Source organism: Schistocerca piceifrons, chromosome X, assembly GCF_021461385.2.
Source record: "Schistocerca piceifrons isolate TAMUIC-IGC-003096 chromosome X, iqSchPice1.1, whole genome shotgun sequence".
Taxonomy (NCBI): Eukaryota; Metazoa; Arthropoda; class Insecta; order Orthoptera; family Acrididae; genus Schistocerca; species Schistocerca piceifrons.
This window is the reverse complement of record NC_060149.1, coordinates 280,824,207-280,843,248: the sequence shown is the minus strand read 5'-3', so window position 1 is coordinate 280,843,248 and position 19,042 is coordinate 280,824,207. Positions and strand designations below refer to the sequence as shown.

General features: G+C 36.8%; 1 protein-coding gene across 1 annotated transcript in view; it reads left to right on the top strand.

The window, feature by feature from the left end:
• The window catches only part of LOC124723127 (palmitoleoyl-protein carboxylesterase NOTUM), a 235,440-nt gene extending 235,207 nt beyond the window's left edge, over nt 1–233 (top strand). The window contains 1 exon segment of the mRNA XM_047248314.1: nt 2–233. Within this exon segment, the coding sequence (XP_047104270.1) occupies nt 2–233 (232 nt within the window).
• The last annotated feature ends 18,809 nt before the right edge of the window (nt 234–19,042 follow it).

The following is a 19,042-nucleotide window of genomic DNA, read 5'->3' as shown; positions in this document are numbered from 1 at the left end:
ATGACTCATGTCATTATCATATAATAGAAAGGTGTTCGTGGCCACAATGCAATCATTCATGTCCAAAACTGCAGAACCCTTATACAGGAGAAGAAATGGACTTCATTGAATTGTTAAAATCATTTGGCCTTGACATGGTGAATGTTGCAAATGCACTTGATATTGACATTCATACACTTAACAATATGGATCATGAGGAATTGCTTCAGTTACTTACACAACAAGCTAACTGAAACATGTACAAGTATAATGTAAATAATGTTGGACATACTGTACTATATTAACTATATTAGAAATGGAATTAGTTTTCTCTATCCATAAAACAGGAATAAAAAGAAAACTAAAATGATCAACATGAGTTGCATTGCATTACAACTCAACTTACAAAATACTGTGTGTCAGAAATCTTCAGAGCAGTTCCTTGCTATATTATTATTTAGTTAGTCATCACCAAAACTTCCTGTCTTTTATTTGGTAAAGTAAAAGGAACACAAAAGGCTTGAAAAAATCATGTTTATATCAATAAATGTACACAAACACTTTACAGTCAATTCTGCCATAGGGAAAGTAAAAGTGAAGAAAATACTTACAGTTTACCACTGATATATTAATTATAGTATTGTCACTTATTAATGAAGAAGATCACTGCAAGTGTTTAAATTTGAATCAAAAGCAGTATCTGAAGTTATTGGTACATGTTAGATACAAAGGGAATCATTTTTATGATACAGTTGATAATTTCATTGTTAATATAGTTATGAGAAATTAAAACTACAAATGTAAGTAATTTTAAAACACTTTATTCAGTAAATGGTTCAAACCTTGAGATGTATGTGTTTTTGAAGTTTATGGAGTTGCTGCTGTTGGTTAAGTCATGATACACAACTCAGGATCATATTATGTTGTGATGCTGTGTCTCATGTTATCATGTGATTTTCTTTGGTAGGGTACTGAAGTGTAATAATTAAAACTGTAATGTTTAACTGTTTAATCTAACCACATTTAAAGAATAATATAGATTGTTACATCAGCTTTAAAACTTGAGCAACGGCAAAATTACTTAATGTAGTAATGCTATTATTTGTGTTGATCCTCTAGTCAGTTTGTAATGATTTTTCACGTGTTAAGCTTTAGCAACAATTGTAAATAAATGATGGATCAAAATAATGTCACATAGAAAAGAAATGCAAATATTTTCAGTAGTTTGAGTACATCAGTTACTAATATAGCACTTAGTTTTAACTTTAAGCAAAAATGCATTTCATTTATCAAAAAAAGTGTTACACCATTTTTGTTTAACTTCAGAAGATTCAATAACATGAAAAATGACAAAAATGCCTTAAATAGAAGGAAATATGAAAAATGAAAAGAAAGCACGAGATACATATCACCAGCAAAGCATCATGATCATTCAAACAACTGTATAAAAGAAAGTATTATGTGGACAGATACCAAAACTTTATTCTTCAGACAAATGAAAAATTCTTTTTTCGTGTCTAGTATTCTTGATGTGGTCATTGTATAAACTCTAACATTTTTCATTGCAGAGAAAATAATTTCTTAAAAAGGTAATAATCTGTCTTGTTCTTGTCCTGAACAAGATGTAAAGTTCACTTGACAATGAAATTCAGACAAACTGTGTTTGTTCCATTAGTATTTATTTCTTACAGATATGTTTTTACCTTATGAGTCTATCATCAGGTAACACTTGATTTTTGTGTTCACACATACCAGTGTCAAATAAAAAAGAAAGATACAGTTATTGCTGGCGTACATAAGAATTTTTAACCATAGCAGCAGACAAAGTATACTATACCAAGAGCTCTTAACTAGTGTTATGTGTTGCACTATGCTCTAGATAACTATAACTTCCAGAATGACATATCAAAACAGCACCAAAATAACAGATAGAAATTGCATAAGGCATCCATATATTGTTTGATCTGTATGTTAGTATTGATGTTACTTTGTGCTAGAAATTAGGGTGTATGCGATGTTTGGTAGTGTATCCCTCATACAGTGACTGCTATTTACACTCTGATTTTATATCCACCCATGACTTCTTATTTTCCTTATATGTTGTAGTTTACTATTGTAAGTGAATATTTACCAATAGTTATTAAGTGAAGATTCAACTTGTAACTTTGGTTATTACAGTTCTTGCATAGTGTTATGGTGAAAAACTTTGTAATGTATTTTATTTTAAAGGTTTTGGTATTTCATTGTAGCATATTTGTGAACACTAGTCAGTTGTTACCTCATTCAGGCCTAAAACATCAACACTAGTTTGTAAAAATGAATTCAATATCTGCTTCTAATTTAATACTCCACAGATCCACAGACAATCTTAACTTGTGTAATGATGGGTGTTCAGCGTACAATATTATTTCTTAACTTTTCTGTTCCATTTCTGAATAGTGTGTGAGAATTATGATCGTCAATAAGCATCTGCATATGTTCAAATTTCTCTCATTTTGCCATGATGGTCAATTTGTGATACATTTATGGAAGGAATTAGTATGGCTCTTGATTCTTCTTGGAGCTTCCACAGTATAAATGGTGCATACAATACCTCGCTTGTAGTGTCTGCATTGGAATTGAATAAGCATCCATATGACTCTCTCACATTCATTAAAAAAGTGACAAATTGCACTTGACTCCTTTAGATCTTCTGAATATCCTCTGTTATCATGTAGTATGGCTTTTATACATTACTTCAGGAGTCATACATTGAGTCTTCAGACATCTGTCATTCCAAAAACTTTTTTTATTTGATCATTCTGCTTTAAATTACTCTAATAGCATACTCTTAGATATTTTATTATGGTTGTTGGTGTTTTTAATTATTTATCATCAACTGTCCAGTTGTTTATGAAAAGTGTGTACCATAACATTTGTCTCTTTTGAAGATCAACTGCCAGTCCCTGGACCAAGAACTGATAATTTGCAGACCTTCTCACATATTCTTACAATTTTCTGGTATTCCTACTCCTTTACATGCCATAATTTCAGCCATGCACAGCCTCATGGAGTTTTCACTATTATTCACAACTTTCTTCTGAATGTTATGAATAAATAAAGAAATGAATGTTTTTAATAAATCTACGTAAGTATAAAAAAATTACTGTTCACAGAATCCACATTGATTCCTGCAACAGAGAATTTTGGTCTCCAAAAACTGGGGAACAGGCAAACCTAAAATGTGTTCCTTGTTTCTACAACTGACTGAGGTCATAAATATAGATTTATAGTTATTTACATCAGTGCAGTTACCCTTTCTGAGAATGAAAATGACCTAATCCTTTTTTTCCAATTGCTTGGATCACTTTGTTGCTTCAATAAACTTTGAATGAACAGCTGGTGAGAGGTGAGAAAGCTATTTCATATGATCTATATAGAATTGTTCTAGTATACCAAGCATGGTTTGTGTGTCTCTCATCCTTAAAAATGAAATTATTTTAAGACAAAATGACAGAAGTATGTTGCACTGATTGACTGTTCTGTCAGTTCTTGGTAAAATATTTCATACATTATGAATGAAAACACACATGGCACTGATGTAATATTCTGGAATATTTATTTCACAAATCTGTTTTTGGCTCTTATGCCATCATCTGGTACTTAATGATGATATAACAACCAAAAACTGGTTTGTGAAATAAGTAATATTACTGTAGACTATTACACCAGTATCATGTGTGTTTTCATTCATAATATGAGGGAATGTTTTAACAAAAAGAAAGAAACATCTGTATCAATATATAAATGAATGAAATTGTAATTTGAATGTGTGTGTGTGTATGTGTGTGTGTGTGTGTGTGTGTGTGTGTTATCTTCTTATGTACAAAGTTCATAAAATGTCATATTTTAAGTTTCTTTCATTATGAATCTACCACAGTGGCATTTTTAATTTACATATCAGGTTTTGTTGTATCTTTACACAACTTTTACATTGGAAGGATTAACTCAAGGTTTAAATTCATCCAGTTTCTTGTAACTTCATTGCAATAAGAAAGTACTGAAGGGAAAATTAACTTACTTTAGTCACACTTCTTTCTTCACAGAGTTAACCTATATGTTAGCAGCTTTTAGTATACTTCTGCTACTGAAACATTATCTCTCATGTAAACAAATGATTTTTTCTTCATAATATATGGTAATTAGTATTATTTATTTTTTTACTTTTTTTCTTTGTGAAATGTATAAGGAAAGTTTTGATGCACTTAACCGACTCCTCAGTGAGTGTTCTCTTACTTTCATACATTGAATACTAAAAGACACGCGTCTTTTAGATGAAAATATATTACATGTTAATTTATTTCTTTAGTTAAATACTGCATCACATGGGAAGGGAAGATGGTAAATCTATAACTCAGAATCCTCAAAATTTACCTGTGGCTAGATGCTTACTTCTCATCCACAGTTATCACTCTATTGCCAGTAGGTAAAATTTTTGATTCAGAATGAATAAGTTTTCAACAGAATCGTCCAAAACTGAGATTGTCTCATGATATTCATATTGTCTGTGCACCCTTATACATTTTACGTCACCAATTGAATACACATGTGGAGCACAGATGAATATTTAATGACAGGAATGTAATCTGTTGCTCATATCACCTGCACAGCTGGCTCCTGCTGCAAGAGAGATAAGAAATGTTACTTTTAATGCAGTCAAACTTTTCATGAAGACATGTATAAAAAAATCGTCTTGGACAAGAAATGTCCATATGACTGCGGAAGTAGGCATAAGCTAATGTTATCTCCTACATACAATTTGTTGCTGAATTCCTGTTGTATACTTCTACGAAAGTGTGAGAGCACAATTTGAATAACAATGCCAAAAAAAATCCATGTCTGAAGATGAACTGCTACCATGCCACAAGGTCACATATGTAAAACATTGTATCTCACGACCTACTGTTACCTGAGTTACATAGCAATAGTAATTGTGCGACTCTGGAAACCACTACATTTGTTACCAACTGTCTGATGCAGTAATAATGCTCAGTGCTAAGATACACACAATGTTTGGCATCCAAGTGTATTATTAACTAGCTGTCTTACCTTTTTCCACTGACAGCCTCTATCTTGTCCCTCTGCTACAGTAGTGATTGGCAATGGCCGTTATTACCATATTATTTTTTGGCTATACACAGGATGATTCATGAAGATATGCAAATATTTTAATATGTTATTCTACAAATAAACTACAGAAAAAATTACATGTAAGCATAGGTCCGCAAATGTTTAGTTACAGAGTTGCGGCTAATAAAAGATTTTGCCTTTCAGCAAATTCACTAATATGCAACCATCACAAAACTGTACGAGGTTAAAGTAAAGCATGATTTCCATTTATTTTGTTGTTATTGGTGTGGTGAATCTAATAAAACATGTCCCAGATGTGTATCTGTAGTAGTTTTCCAGACCATCCAGAGAAGCAAAGAAGTAATTTTGTAAAATTTTTAATTTATTAACCATTTGGCCCAATTTGTTTTTTAAATTCCAGGCAATTGCACAAAGTTTTCAACAGAATTTGTAGAGAATTTAATTTTGGAAAAATGATGGTAATAAGGTTAACTGAAACTGTATGAATGTGTCAGATAATCTGCTTTTATTAATACCATAGCACACGTGAATTCATGTTAAACCGGAAAAATACAAAGCTCAGTGCTAAGGAAGTTGTACAGTGTACATACAATTTCACAATACATTCACAATAAATGTTCAAAAATATCTTCACCAAGTTTAAAGCATTTAGTCGCATGTGTGAGAAAAGAATTTGTTTCTCATTTCAGTTCCACAGGGTTGCTCTTAATTTCATCTACTGCATTCATAATGTGAGTAAGTAATGCCTCACATGTACTGACTTTTCCCTCATAAACTATGTCTTTCATCCAACCCCATACACAAAAATCCATTGGTGTTAAATCGGGAGATCTGGGTGGCCACAGACATGTGGCACCACGACCAATCTATTTCTGGAGAAAATGTTCATTTAAATGTGTAGTAACAGCGTTGGTGAAATATGGAGGAGTGAAATCATGTTGAAAATACATTTGCAGTCGCGTAGCAAGTGGAACATCTTCGAGCAAGTGAGACATTTCTTCTTGAAGGAATTGTAAGTACATCCAACCAGTTAGACGCCCTGGGAAAATGAATGGTCCAGTAAAGTGTGTGCTGATTACACCACACCACACATTTATGCTAAATTGCTGCTAGAAATTGCATTGCACTGTTGCATGTGGGTTTGCTTCAGACCATATGTGCTCATTATGTAAATAGTTTATACCGTCTCGAGTAAACTGTAATTGTGTATACCATCTCTCGTAAACTGCGCCTCATCAGCAAATAAAATGTATTTGTATAACTGCTGATTAGTATTTAACCAGTTTCACAACTCCAAGTGAAGGACAGGATCTCCCAGATGCAAACGATGCACTTTTTGTTTATGGTAAAGACTATTGTGTTTCAGTGTATGCCATACCTTAGACTGTGAAATGCCTAATCGTTGAAAGATATGTCATGTATTGGGACCCAGGCTATGTTGAACAGAATCCTTAAATCTTCATCATCGTCTTCACGTATTGAGTACTGATTATGAATGCTGCCTCCCGTAACATTCTGAATACTCCACAAATGGTTCGTGCATTCAGAATCCTCTGAGTTGGATAGTTTACACGATATTCGTTAACTGCAGCCTTAGCATTACCATCACATTTTCCATAAATAAACACCATATTGATGTATTCCTCTGTTGTAAATTTGAAAGGCTTCCCTATTTCATAAATAATCTACAAACTGCAACAGTTACAATGTGGTTTCACTTAGATACACTGTTGTTATTATGTTCTTTCACTGAACAATGCAGAAAACTACCTCATTTCAAGGTAGGAAACGACTGAAAGAACTCACTAACAGCTGCCAACAATGATAAATGTTTCTACATTCTTAATGGAAAGTAAACAAATTTAATTGTTTAATAATCTTTGCTTCTCTGGGTGTTCTGGAAATCTACTGCAAATACATCTCTGGGACATGCTTTATTAGATTCACCAGACCAATAACAACAAAATAAATGGAAATTGTGCTTTACTTTAACCCTGTAAAGTTTTGCAATGGCTTCATATTAGTGAAGTTGTTAAATTTCAGGCAGAATCTTTTATTAGACATAACTCCTTAACCAAACATTTGTGGACCTATGTTTATATGAGCTTTTTTCTTTAGTTTTACTTGTACATCTACATGGATACTCTGCAAATCACATTTAAGTGCCGGGCAGAGGGTAGAATAATGTATTAAAATATTTGAAAATCTTGTGAATCACCCTGTATGTAGTAATTCTGAAGTTTACTGTAAATTACTATCACTCTTTCTCCATGTTTTTCAGTATATATAATATTGCTTTTGCTTTACTTTTCCTGTAGCGTAGGAATGGTGGGCCTCTGAACATGTGGTCCTCTCCGGTATTCAGACTGTTATTTAATAATATCAAGTAGTTTGTACTAGGACTTTATAAATACCCTTTACATTTCAGTCTCCAAGCAGTTTGTGTTTCATGTCTGAGCTTCACAAACATTTTCAGCTGTATGTGGAAATCTGGTTACAAAATTATTTGTTACATTCTTCAAGAGAACATAGGTTTTAATTTCTCCAAATAAAAGAGTTATACCATAAAAGTCTTTTGCTTTAGCGCTAGCATTTATAGATTTCTGAGAACCTATTCATGCAACAGTTACTGTAGGTTGTTCCTATGTCACCCTACCCCCCCACCCCCCACCCCCCCCCCCACCCCCCCAGCAAATCCCTCATGTGTTCCTGAAGATTACTCACTTGATTTTGTTCTCATGGTATATGACAAATCATGCCAAAGAAAAACTGCTCATGCAGTATTTCATGTGATGATAAGTAGAATCAGTGAGGTTTTTGAAATCTCATTATAAAGAAAATATTGTTTAAATTATAATTTCATATGCACAACATATAGAACACACCACAAATTAGTCTAGTGTGATAGCGCAGTGACATCTACTCATGGTGACCACAAGACACAAAGAGAAATCAATGTTTTCATTATCAACTGAGTGTAGCTGGAGTGCCACCCCGTGTTGTCCTCAAAAGTTCATTCACATTGCTGTGTGAGACCATGCAGTCTTCACAGTTATATCACACTACAGTGAGATAGTCAACATCATACAGCACAGCAGCTATACTTAGTCACTGCTCAAACATTGGTTTTTATTTTTATTTGTATTTTGCTGGTGCTATAAATAAATTACTTCTAATCATTTCCTCTCTTTTTCCTGATGAAGAAACTCTTGATTCTGAGAGCTAGCATCAATGTCATCTCTTTTCACGCCTTAGTTTGTTGCTGCTTAGTATGTGGAAGTTTTTACATATTATTTGATTGAAGTTTAATTCTGAATATCGATTTTTGATATAATTGTAAATATACACAGATAACATGCATGTAAAAATTTTGAACTACCTATGCTTCTTCTGAAATGTCAACATTATAAAACATCTATGACAGACTTTTTAAGGCATTTTGAAAAAAAACTTAAATTAATCTTGACAAGAGAGCTGCATATTATAGTTTTCTCATATTTTCTATTTGTTGTATTGTTACCAGAAAAGCAATTTTGTTTGTTTGCCTGAAGCATTTAACCTGTTTCAAGTATTAATTAATTAAGAGTACTTTTGGTACACTATGTCCCAGTGCACTCTTCATGCATTTCATATGCTGAGGAGTTAATGGCAGTTCATAATTGTATCACAGTTGTTTGAGAGGCTATATGTGTAAAAGATAAGATATTGCTAGGACTAAACATAAAATATGGCTGTCATTCTTAAAAGCTACCACTCCTGTAATATGATGTATTAATTTACACAAATCTTGTGAACACCAAAGAGCAAGCATACTGTTGTTATTTTTCAATGTTTACCGAAAAAGCATTTACCATTAGGTAAAATTCTAAGTCTGAATCACCATTGAGATTTTATAAATAATACCTGATCTCCACTTGTCATTATGAGTTTCCTTTGTATGTATTTTCCACTGAAAGTTATACCTATGTAGTTACTGAAAATCTTTTGTAATTATTATGCAACCAGCACTATGACCACGATGGACTGCCAACCACTGTACAATACATTCTAAGAGAGATAATTAACTATAGAACTTTTAGTGTTATTTTTGTACAAATTTGAATAGAATGTATGAAACTGTAATATGGTACAAATAAAATTTAATTTATATGTGGACAAAGTACAGAACATAAAGTACTAATAAAATTTCTTTATATGGACTTTTTACAACTTCATTTTTTCTTCCCTGACAATTGCCGTATCTCATTCCAGAGATTCATGAGTCTTGTTTATGACCTACATACACATATTCTACAAATTTTGGCAGTAGTTTCTCATTTCAGGTAACTCTCACTTCATATTTCGAGGACTACTTTTACATTTATACTTTCCACTGTTCATTATCAAAGCATGAATCTAAATTGTGCTATACTTTCAAGGTGTAGACTGCGTAATGTGGATTTCCCATACCACTTTTTTGATTAGCAGTAGTAGTGTGTTTTACTTAAATATTTGTCTTTACCTGATGGATAACATTATATACATACAAATGTACATTTCTGCGGCATGCCAACACAGTAAAATTTTCTGAGGTTTCTTGCTATGTCAGTCTGCAGTGAGTCTGCAAGATTTTGAAAGGAATATAATCTCCTTCCACCTCCTAGCCATTCTGGAAGATGTATTGTCTCCTTCCATTTTCTGGACACAAGATAGGAGGAGAATATATGGCTTCCAAAATGTTACAGAGTCACTGGGAAATTGGATGAGCAAGCACCTATACAAGATTTAATGCATCATTGTATGTGATGTCATAAATTTACTATTTTATCTGCATGTGTTCCAATTTGACGTTTCCTGTTTAATGTAACTTTTTGATGTAATTTTATTCATTTTAAGTAGATGGAACTGTAAATTGTGTTATTGGCCAACAAGTCTCATTTAATGTTCATTTTTAGAATCAATTAATTACACAATAAATTATCAAGATTTTAAACATGGCTGCAACAGCAACTGTTGAAATTCTTCACAATAAAGGATGACAGCCAAAACAGTTGCAGGATAAAAATTTATTAAAATTCTTGACAAGGTTTCGGCACATATAAATATACCTTCATCAGAAGTAAAAAATCTAAAATTACATCATGCAGTGGAGATTAATAAATCAATTGTGCCAAAGGCGTCGTCAATAACTAAGACATCTTCTCCATTTGTGCAGCATGACTATGGGCACAGGGTCAATGCGAACAGTTTAGCACCAGATATTTAAAAGTACATTCAATAGACATTTATTTTAATGATTACACTAAAATAGTAGTGGTGATTGAACAGTGTAACTTGGAACATTGCTCACCTAAAATAAGATGGTCACAGTTTACATATTCTCTCATTGAGTCCACATGAACATAATTTTTTTGAGTTGGAAGTTTCTGTGTATTAACACAAGTTCTTCGCACATATTTCCTAGCTGCAACTACACTGGTGAGCCAATGCACTGTGACCACTGCTCACCATGAGACTAAATGCCACCTAGTGGCATTACAGGCACATGATGTGATAAGGAAAATATGTGATATGAGCAGAGACAAATGATAAACTGTTCCAGCGATGATACAGGCCAAAAATGGTGAAATACACTGACATATGTGACTCTGACAAAGGGCAGGTTTTTATGGCCTGACACCTGCAAATTAGCATTTTTGAAATGGGGAAGCTGGTCAGCTGTTCGCGGGTAACTGTTGTGAACATCCATGAAAAGTGAATGAATGATAGTGAAATTGTGTAAACAACAAGATTTTGGACATTCACAGCTCATCATAGAACATGGAGGTCAGATGCATGCCCACTTTGCAAAGTAGAGTAGGTATCTATCTGTGGAAGATTTAATGACAGAATATAATTTTGGTGCAGGCACAAGGGTTTTGGAGCACACCGTTCAGCACACATTGTTGAATATGAGGATCTGCAGCATGTGACCCCTATGTGTTATCATGCTGACCCAATATCATCATCAGTTATGATTGCAGTGAAAAAGGGATCATTGGGTTGGAACATGGATCAATGGAAACATGTCAGCTGATCAGAAAAAAACCACATTTTTTGTTACTGTAAGTCAATGGTTGTGTCTAGATCTACCCTCACCCAGGCAAATGGCTGCTCGAAACATGCATCATGCCACAACCGTAGGCCAGTAGGGGCAGTATTGTGCTATAGAGGATCTGAGAGTCTCTGGTAGTAATAGAAGCTGTGAACAACATGAACATCATTGCGGACCACCAGTATACATTCATGCTGGATGTCTTCCCCGATGATGAAGCCATTTTCCAGCAGGATATTTGTCCATCTCTTAAGTCCAGAATCATGCTACAGTAATTTAAGTCAAATGGTTGGTAACTCATTTTGATGTTTTGACCACCAAATTTGTTTGATCAGAATCCAATGGAACACATCTGGGACACTGTTGGGTGCAAACTCTGCACCCATGAACAACCAGTCCATAATTTATGGAAATTCTGTGACTGTGCCACACATCTCTGGAAAGCTGACAAGGACATTTTAGGTCCAGACTCTGGTATCAGAAGGCGCAAAAGTTGAATGTGTGCCAAAGGATCTGGACCTGGATACCCACCAGGAGTCTCTGTGCTCCAGTGTGCACCTGCGCCGAAAGCCTTGCCATGAGAGTGCACCACTTTCCATACCACATGAAGTCCACGACCAATCATGTTTCCTGCAGTCATGTATTTAGGCAGCTGTGCGGTGCTATCCCAGCAGTCTGGTACTCACCATAGTTTGCGTGTGCATCTTGGCCATACTGTGTTCCAGTTCCATGTGTTAAGACACATATATAAATCTGAACCGCTTCTTGTTTGGTGACGTTCTAGAGAAATAAAAATCTTAAGTTATATTCTCTGTAGACATTAAGAAGTAGAAATGTTTACACCCTCAGCTTGCAGCTTTTTCATTGCTTTGCAAACTGCTGCAGAATACAACCCCACACTGATGTCATAAAAGCTACCTCAATACTACTTAATTTTCTAAGAAAACCTTCAGCTTCACATCTAACTCTACCACTCTAATTTTCTGAAATTGTTCTTAAAGCAGAAAACAGTTTTCCATCCTGCATTCAGACTCTTACAAGCATCCTAACATGCACACCACTGTGTTGTAGACAGTGAGTTCAGTGTAATACTTGCAGGATCAAAAAATGTTTCCAGGGTGTTCCATCTGCCTGTAGAATCTGCAAAAAAGTTGTATTAGCCTGGAATTAACTTTTAAAAACTCTACTGAAGCTGTGCAGCCCACGAACCAACTAGATTCAGTGACTGAGCCGAACATGGAATGGGACTGATGACCTCAGATGTTAAGTCCCTTAGTGCTCAGAGCCATTTGAACATGGAATGAAGAAAATTAGAGACTTCCCGTCCTTGAATCTTGCTTGCAAGCCTGAATAAGCACTAGACATGTTGGCTGCATTATCATATGACTAACATTTACAGCTGTCAAATTTCGGTCCTTGTAGTTCCAAAACATTCAAAACTGTCTCAGAAATCTTGTCTAGATTGTGACCTGCACTTATGAAACATAGGAATCTTTGAGCTGAGAGTCCATCTTCATTTAAGTTTCTAATTAATATACTTAACTGGCTATTATGGAATACGTCTGGTGTAGAAACTACTATGATCGAAAAAATTTAGAAGAAATAACTTCATGACATATTTTTTGGAACATAAGACTATTAAATCTTATTAAGTTCATCAAGTACGAAGTAAAGTCTTCCAAGGGTTACCAAACTTGTCTATATGGACAGCTAAAAATGAATCACACTCCGCAGTTAATTCCAGACAAATCATGAAATTTCCATTTTTCACAGCGCCAAACACCTCCTTGTTTCCACGAAACTCTAGAGCCCTAGAAGATTCGTAACTACATAAACAACTCATTTTAGCAGATTCCCCCTTTATGTAACTTCATGTTCATGCTAGGTGCGCAGCTGTCTGTCATTCTATTCATCTCGTTTGCTCTGTTTTTCAATTTTTAACAGTCAGTCTCTGTGAGAGATAGAATTTTCATGTTCAGCTATCCAGGCACTGAAACCAGTTGTTGCAAATTGATAGCACCACCAAATAATTTACACTATGCTCAGAACAATGATCCTTGGCTAGGAGAATATACAAAATATTCATGTAGACAATTTCCCCATTCACCAAAACCTTCTGAAAGAATTTTTACTGTGAAATAGCTGAGATCTCTCAGCATGTTGCCATGTGAACCTAGAAAAATGGTTTTGATCAATTCCATTTTTATCCAGTTTGTCATTCTTTTCCCAATGAAATGGGCCATTAATGGAAACAGGAAAATCCTCTGCTTTAAAGGGTGTAAAATATTGAAATCCTTTCGGAACTCTGAAAGTTAGAACTTCTGCATCCTATTTACCGTTTAGAACCCTAATTTTGACTGCACCTACAGGGCCACATTGTTCATTAGTACTGTTTTGAACAGCAATTTCACCTCAGTGAACAGAAGAAAAAAAATAGTGGCGATGCACAATGTTGGAAACAAAACATACAGTAAACTGCGGACTATCTGGCCTAATGGAACGGAAGGTCAACCTGGACTATAAAAAAACCTGATGGGCAGTAGTTTTACAAATTCTCTCTACTGATCCCACCAGCACCATTAGAAAGACTCTTTCTTTTAAGGAAACCCAACTTTATGAACATTTTCTGACTACCATAATCGCTAAAAATTTTTATTGTTTGTCACACATTTCGGGCTCTTTAATTAAAAACAAGCAACCACAAAAAACAACAACGCACTCACCTTGGCTGGCTCAGTTGCAACAGAAGAAACAATGAACACTGGGTTGCCATGATAGTTGCTCTCTATGTGTGTTCATTGTTTGTGGTGGCTTCTATATATTGTTTTTTGAAGAGTGATTCCTGTAATTTATACATTATTATGCTTGTGACTCCAGTTGTGTTAGAAGCACAAAAGGTGTTAAAACATTTTGAAAGGCCACACAGCACGGTATCTGGCGCCAGTAGCGGAACTAGGAGAGTGTCAGTGCATTTTGTTAGTGCGGGTTGCCTATATCAGGGGCAGGTATGCGCTCAGGGGCAAACCTAGTGTTCTCCTTTGATTGACAGGTACTTAACTAATTGTTCTCCTTTGATTGACAGGTACTTAACCCATAGTTCTACTAAAAGGATCTTTAGTTTTGATTGACAGGCACTTAACCTATTGTTCTCTCGCCCCCTCCCCCCACCCCCTCCCCACTCACTGCTACAGGTACACTTTAAGGTCTGAGTTATTGGAATAGCTCCTCTCGCTCTTATCAGTTTGATTGACTACTTAATTGAATTGATCAATTAATTAACCTGCCCCCAATGGTAAAATCCCTCTTCTCCCCATTCCACTCCCCCCAGAAAATGGCGGTAAATTCAAATTCCATCAGGATGATGCAACACACCACAGCTACCTCTACTAGCCTAAGAAAATGGTGGAAAAAGGACTCTTTGGCTACCTCCACTAACCTAAGTCATCCGGCTGCCACCTCTTCCTAGGAATTTGCTGGAATAGGACTCAGCCTTTGCTGGACATAAGTCTTTATTTTAAGTTTTTATTTAAACAATTAGAGACAGTACCGCCATCAAGTTTGTTCACGCTGAGGTCTGGAGTCCAACTAACCTGGTACACAGTACTGACACCAGAGGGCACTGTCATCCCTCCTGTGATATAATCCAAGGATGGCGGCCTGGTGGTGGAGAGGGAGGGTCTCATAACAGGAAATTCAAAGGTATATTATTTATTTATAAAAAATCAGTTTGTGGGGGCTGGATTTCTCTGGCTCATCATTCTCTGCTGTTTGGAAACATGTAGGTCTTGTAAGAAGTAATTGCATGGAGCAAACATGTTACATAACCTAATGTTTATCACTGTACTCTGGGTGTCCTAACCTATTGTTCTGCTAAGTGGTTTTCTATGTCACCCCCATTTACTTAAACTATTGTACCGCCTTTGATATCAAATTGAGTAATTAGTTATGTCCTCCCACCATTTGCTGGTACACTTTTCGCATTTCACATGCTTTGGAACGCCATTTTTGGCGCATTCTTCCTTGTCCCCCTACGCCCTTAAACTATTGTACTACATTTTACATAAAAATTATGCAAATTAACCTAGTGTTCTGCACATAACCTACTGTTCTGCTCCAGCTCACCCACTCATGCACACCCTCCCTTAACTATTGTACCGCTAACACCTCGTTCATATTAAAAGTTCATGCAAATTAATTAATTTGATATTCTCCACATGTATGGGGTAGTTCTTTTTTAATTCGTAGCATCCTATTGGTTGGTGAAATGAATGGAATATCATGTGCACCAGACCAGACAGGATGCTCCTGCACACGCTTCCAGAAGTCGGGATGCACTGGCAGCCCCCCGGTAAGTGACGTGGCTGTCAGCCGCCAAACCACGCATATGTGTCAGTTCGGGTCCCGCAAGGATGAGGTGGCGGCATCTCTTTCGTACATGACATCCGAGAAATACCTGTCGAAATATGTGTTCACCTAGGCACTGTTGCTGGCATGATGACGCATAACTGCGGTGTGGGTCCAGTATCGAGAGAGATGCTGCAATGCTTCCCAGAATAGCATAGGGTGCATTCTTCCTAGCAATCCTAACAGAACAGACCGTCCATCACTGAATTTACCCATCAAACTGCTTCTGCTGCTGCTGCTGCTGGTGTAGGAGCACTGTCTGCCTTTTTTTCTACAGACGAGACTTTCAGTGGCAAAAAACTATTTTGTACACATCGCCATGTTGCACTGCCAGTTAAAGCCTGCAAAAGTTGTCTACAGATCATCAAGTACATACAAGACTCACAAGAATACTGGGACTCACGAACATATTTACCAGTGTAACTACAATTAATTATTACGATTGCTGCTGTAGTCTGACACTGATCAGTGTACGGGTAATGTCTCCTCTCTCCTCTTGATGGCTGTGGATCTGGAACGAATCACAGTATCTATAGTGCACATAATTTTCCACTTAAAAATCTCTCTCATACCCTCGCGATTATTGTTGGGCTGAATCTATATGCCCCTCACAATAGCAGACAGTCATTTTCGCTGGTCATGCAACAACATAAGCGACTGTAACATTACACTGCAATATATACACATTTTACACAAACAGTGCAGTTAACTTTTATATCTGTACAGCAACCGAAAGAGTTACGGTATATCTACACTCACAATGGCTATATGTCTCGATTCTCCTCATCCCTACGAAACTATCTGACAAAGTCTTCGAATTAGCGCATCTGGAAGGTGCTGCATCCTGCCAAGATTCTCTCAAACAAGTGTTACGAAGGACAGGTGTCCAGCACTATGTGATAATGAATACCGCGCCTGTGGACGTAATGCTTGGAAAGACATCACCAATGCGGGTTGGTGTACTGTAATCAGGGGACGTATTGTTGCAGCCATATTGCCTGTCCTGTTTGTACACTATAGCAGGTCCAATTGAACACTTGCATTGCTATATTGTGCAGCTGGCCACCAGACACTCGTACATATACCGCGAAGACAGACAGCACTGTATACACTCCTCACAGCACTAGATATTTCCCATGAGGTCGGGCAGTCATCCACTCCCAATGCGTGACCAGAGCACCCTCAGTGGATCAAAGTCACTCTCAGAACTGTTGTGCAAAGACTGGCTTGTTTTCCCCTCGGCACAAATGCGTTAATGTCTCTGGTCCGGACCTGCTTCCTTGCTCGCTTTTCTACACCCATCTCCAGACTCTGAGATTACAAGAACATATTTAATTTCGCATGGCTTGCTAGAATATCATACCATTTTTGCAGTACTTCTCGATATTAAGCACATAGCAGTATAGCAGTACCCTACCGATCGCTCGTGCAACATAACTCTGAAGATATAGACTTGAAATTATTTCTCTAGAAACTCGAAACTTTAGCCAGATGGAGCGTGCTGTAAACAATAGACAAATTAGAAACTTGTCCCATCTGGGAAGACCTTTGTGTGAAAAAACTCGACAAATGAGGAAACTGATATTTCCACTCACGAATACCGAAGCTGGTGCCGTAACAGATTCCAAATCATCCCTATAATTTACAACGTCAACTAAGGTGTTTCTCATATCTAGAGAACCAGCAAACGTCTCTTCCACCTGCCAGATGCACACACCACACTCGATGTTGTCTCTACTAAATAGACAACACACATCCATATTTAATCTTGTCAAATTTTCACGCGATCACGAAAGCTATCCAACACATAATAAGTTTTAGTACGCTGTTCAGCTGTCTAGAGGACATCACTGTTAAGTCAGCTGCATTCCTACACTCCAACAGACCTCTCCATTCGGACGGCTCCTACGGTTAGCAGGAAACGTGAATCATTCCCGCACAGATCACCATCGCCGCATGCCAAGCATGCATAGACAGAATCGTCCGAGGAAAAAAACCGGCCTCATGTATATTTTATCCCTGTACTTATAACTAAATGTTACCATTGAGGTCTCAGTTGAATGTCATTCGACAATGAGCGAAGTATTGGAAATACACCCTGTTGACAGCTGTGGCTCTGCAAATAGAAATATCGGTACCATTCTTAAGACTTGACATATTCTTTCCTTTGCTATCACAGTACTCGACATCAAATCCATACCTTCCTTACAAGTGGACATAGTCACTTCCTTTGCACATGTCGGAACACAAACACATACTTTATAAGCCTGATGCTCAAGGCGAGCTATCACATGCCTCCTACTACTAAGTATAATACTTCGTCAATAACTGATTGCTGGCGATACGAAACAATACTGACTGAAAATCGACAATGGGTGGACATGTCTCTAAGTTTTTCTTGCGCGTGCTACCACTGTTTCTTATAAAGAGAGGCGATATCATCTTACAAACCGCTATATGTTAAAAAATAATACCATCACAAGCGTTCCTCGTTTTACAGGTGCATACAAGTATCCATGTTAAAAGCTATACCAGTTTTATAAATCTACGTATGGCATTACCTACCAACGGTGTGGTTTTTCCAGACAAATACTGTGCCACTAAATATAGACGGTGATTGCTGGAGTGTATATTATCACACTAGCAGTGCTGTTACACGTCTCCAACAGTGCACCCTCGTAATAAAATTACCGAATTTTGAAAGTGATTCGGCTAAGGAAAGTGGTATGAAACCGGTATTTGCAACTCCCTCACTCCGCTGTAGCTAGATATTTCTCCAGCATTTGTAATGCATTCTGTCTCGATGCAATGTCAGATGGTCAGTGATATATCCACTGCGCTATAGGCAATTGTTGATTGAAAAGGATCACAGACAGTAGATGGTGTGATGATTGAGGTCGTAAGAAATGTACACTAGCTTTTCAGATCTCCAGTGCTACACTGTCCGCTAGAAATGCCGTCTGGGATTTGGAATCAAGTTCCCCCCTTCAAGCACATACCTGCGTTGGATCCTATGGAGAAGTCTTTTAATGATTACAGCCACTACTGAAACATATTTCTGGCACTCTCATATCTCGAAACGAGTCACCTTTCTCGAACCTATCTGCTACAGTAAAATTCCCGCCTCGTTTTAGGTGGCCCCTATGCATCCCGCAACTGCCCCCTCAGACTCTGCACTACCACCTCTGAAGCTCACGTGATCGTCCCAATGTTAAGACGGAACTGAGTAAGGGTCAGAGGAAACTATATCTACCACCTTCTGCAACCCGTGTAGAAACAGGTGAAGCTGAGTTACTACGACAGAACTGTGTTTTGACCATTCTATGGAAATGAAGCCTGCTCCTGCAACACGAGGTAGTGGCTGTTTTCAATTTTTTTGGTAATGCACTCTTTGAGAGCGAACAGTTGCAGAGATCAGCTAGATGCTTGAATATTAAAGGATAACAGTTCTTTTCA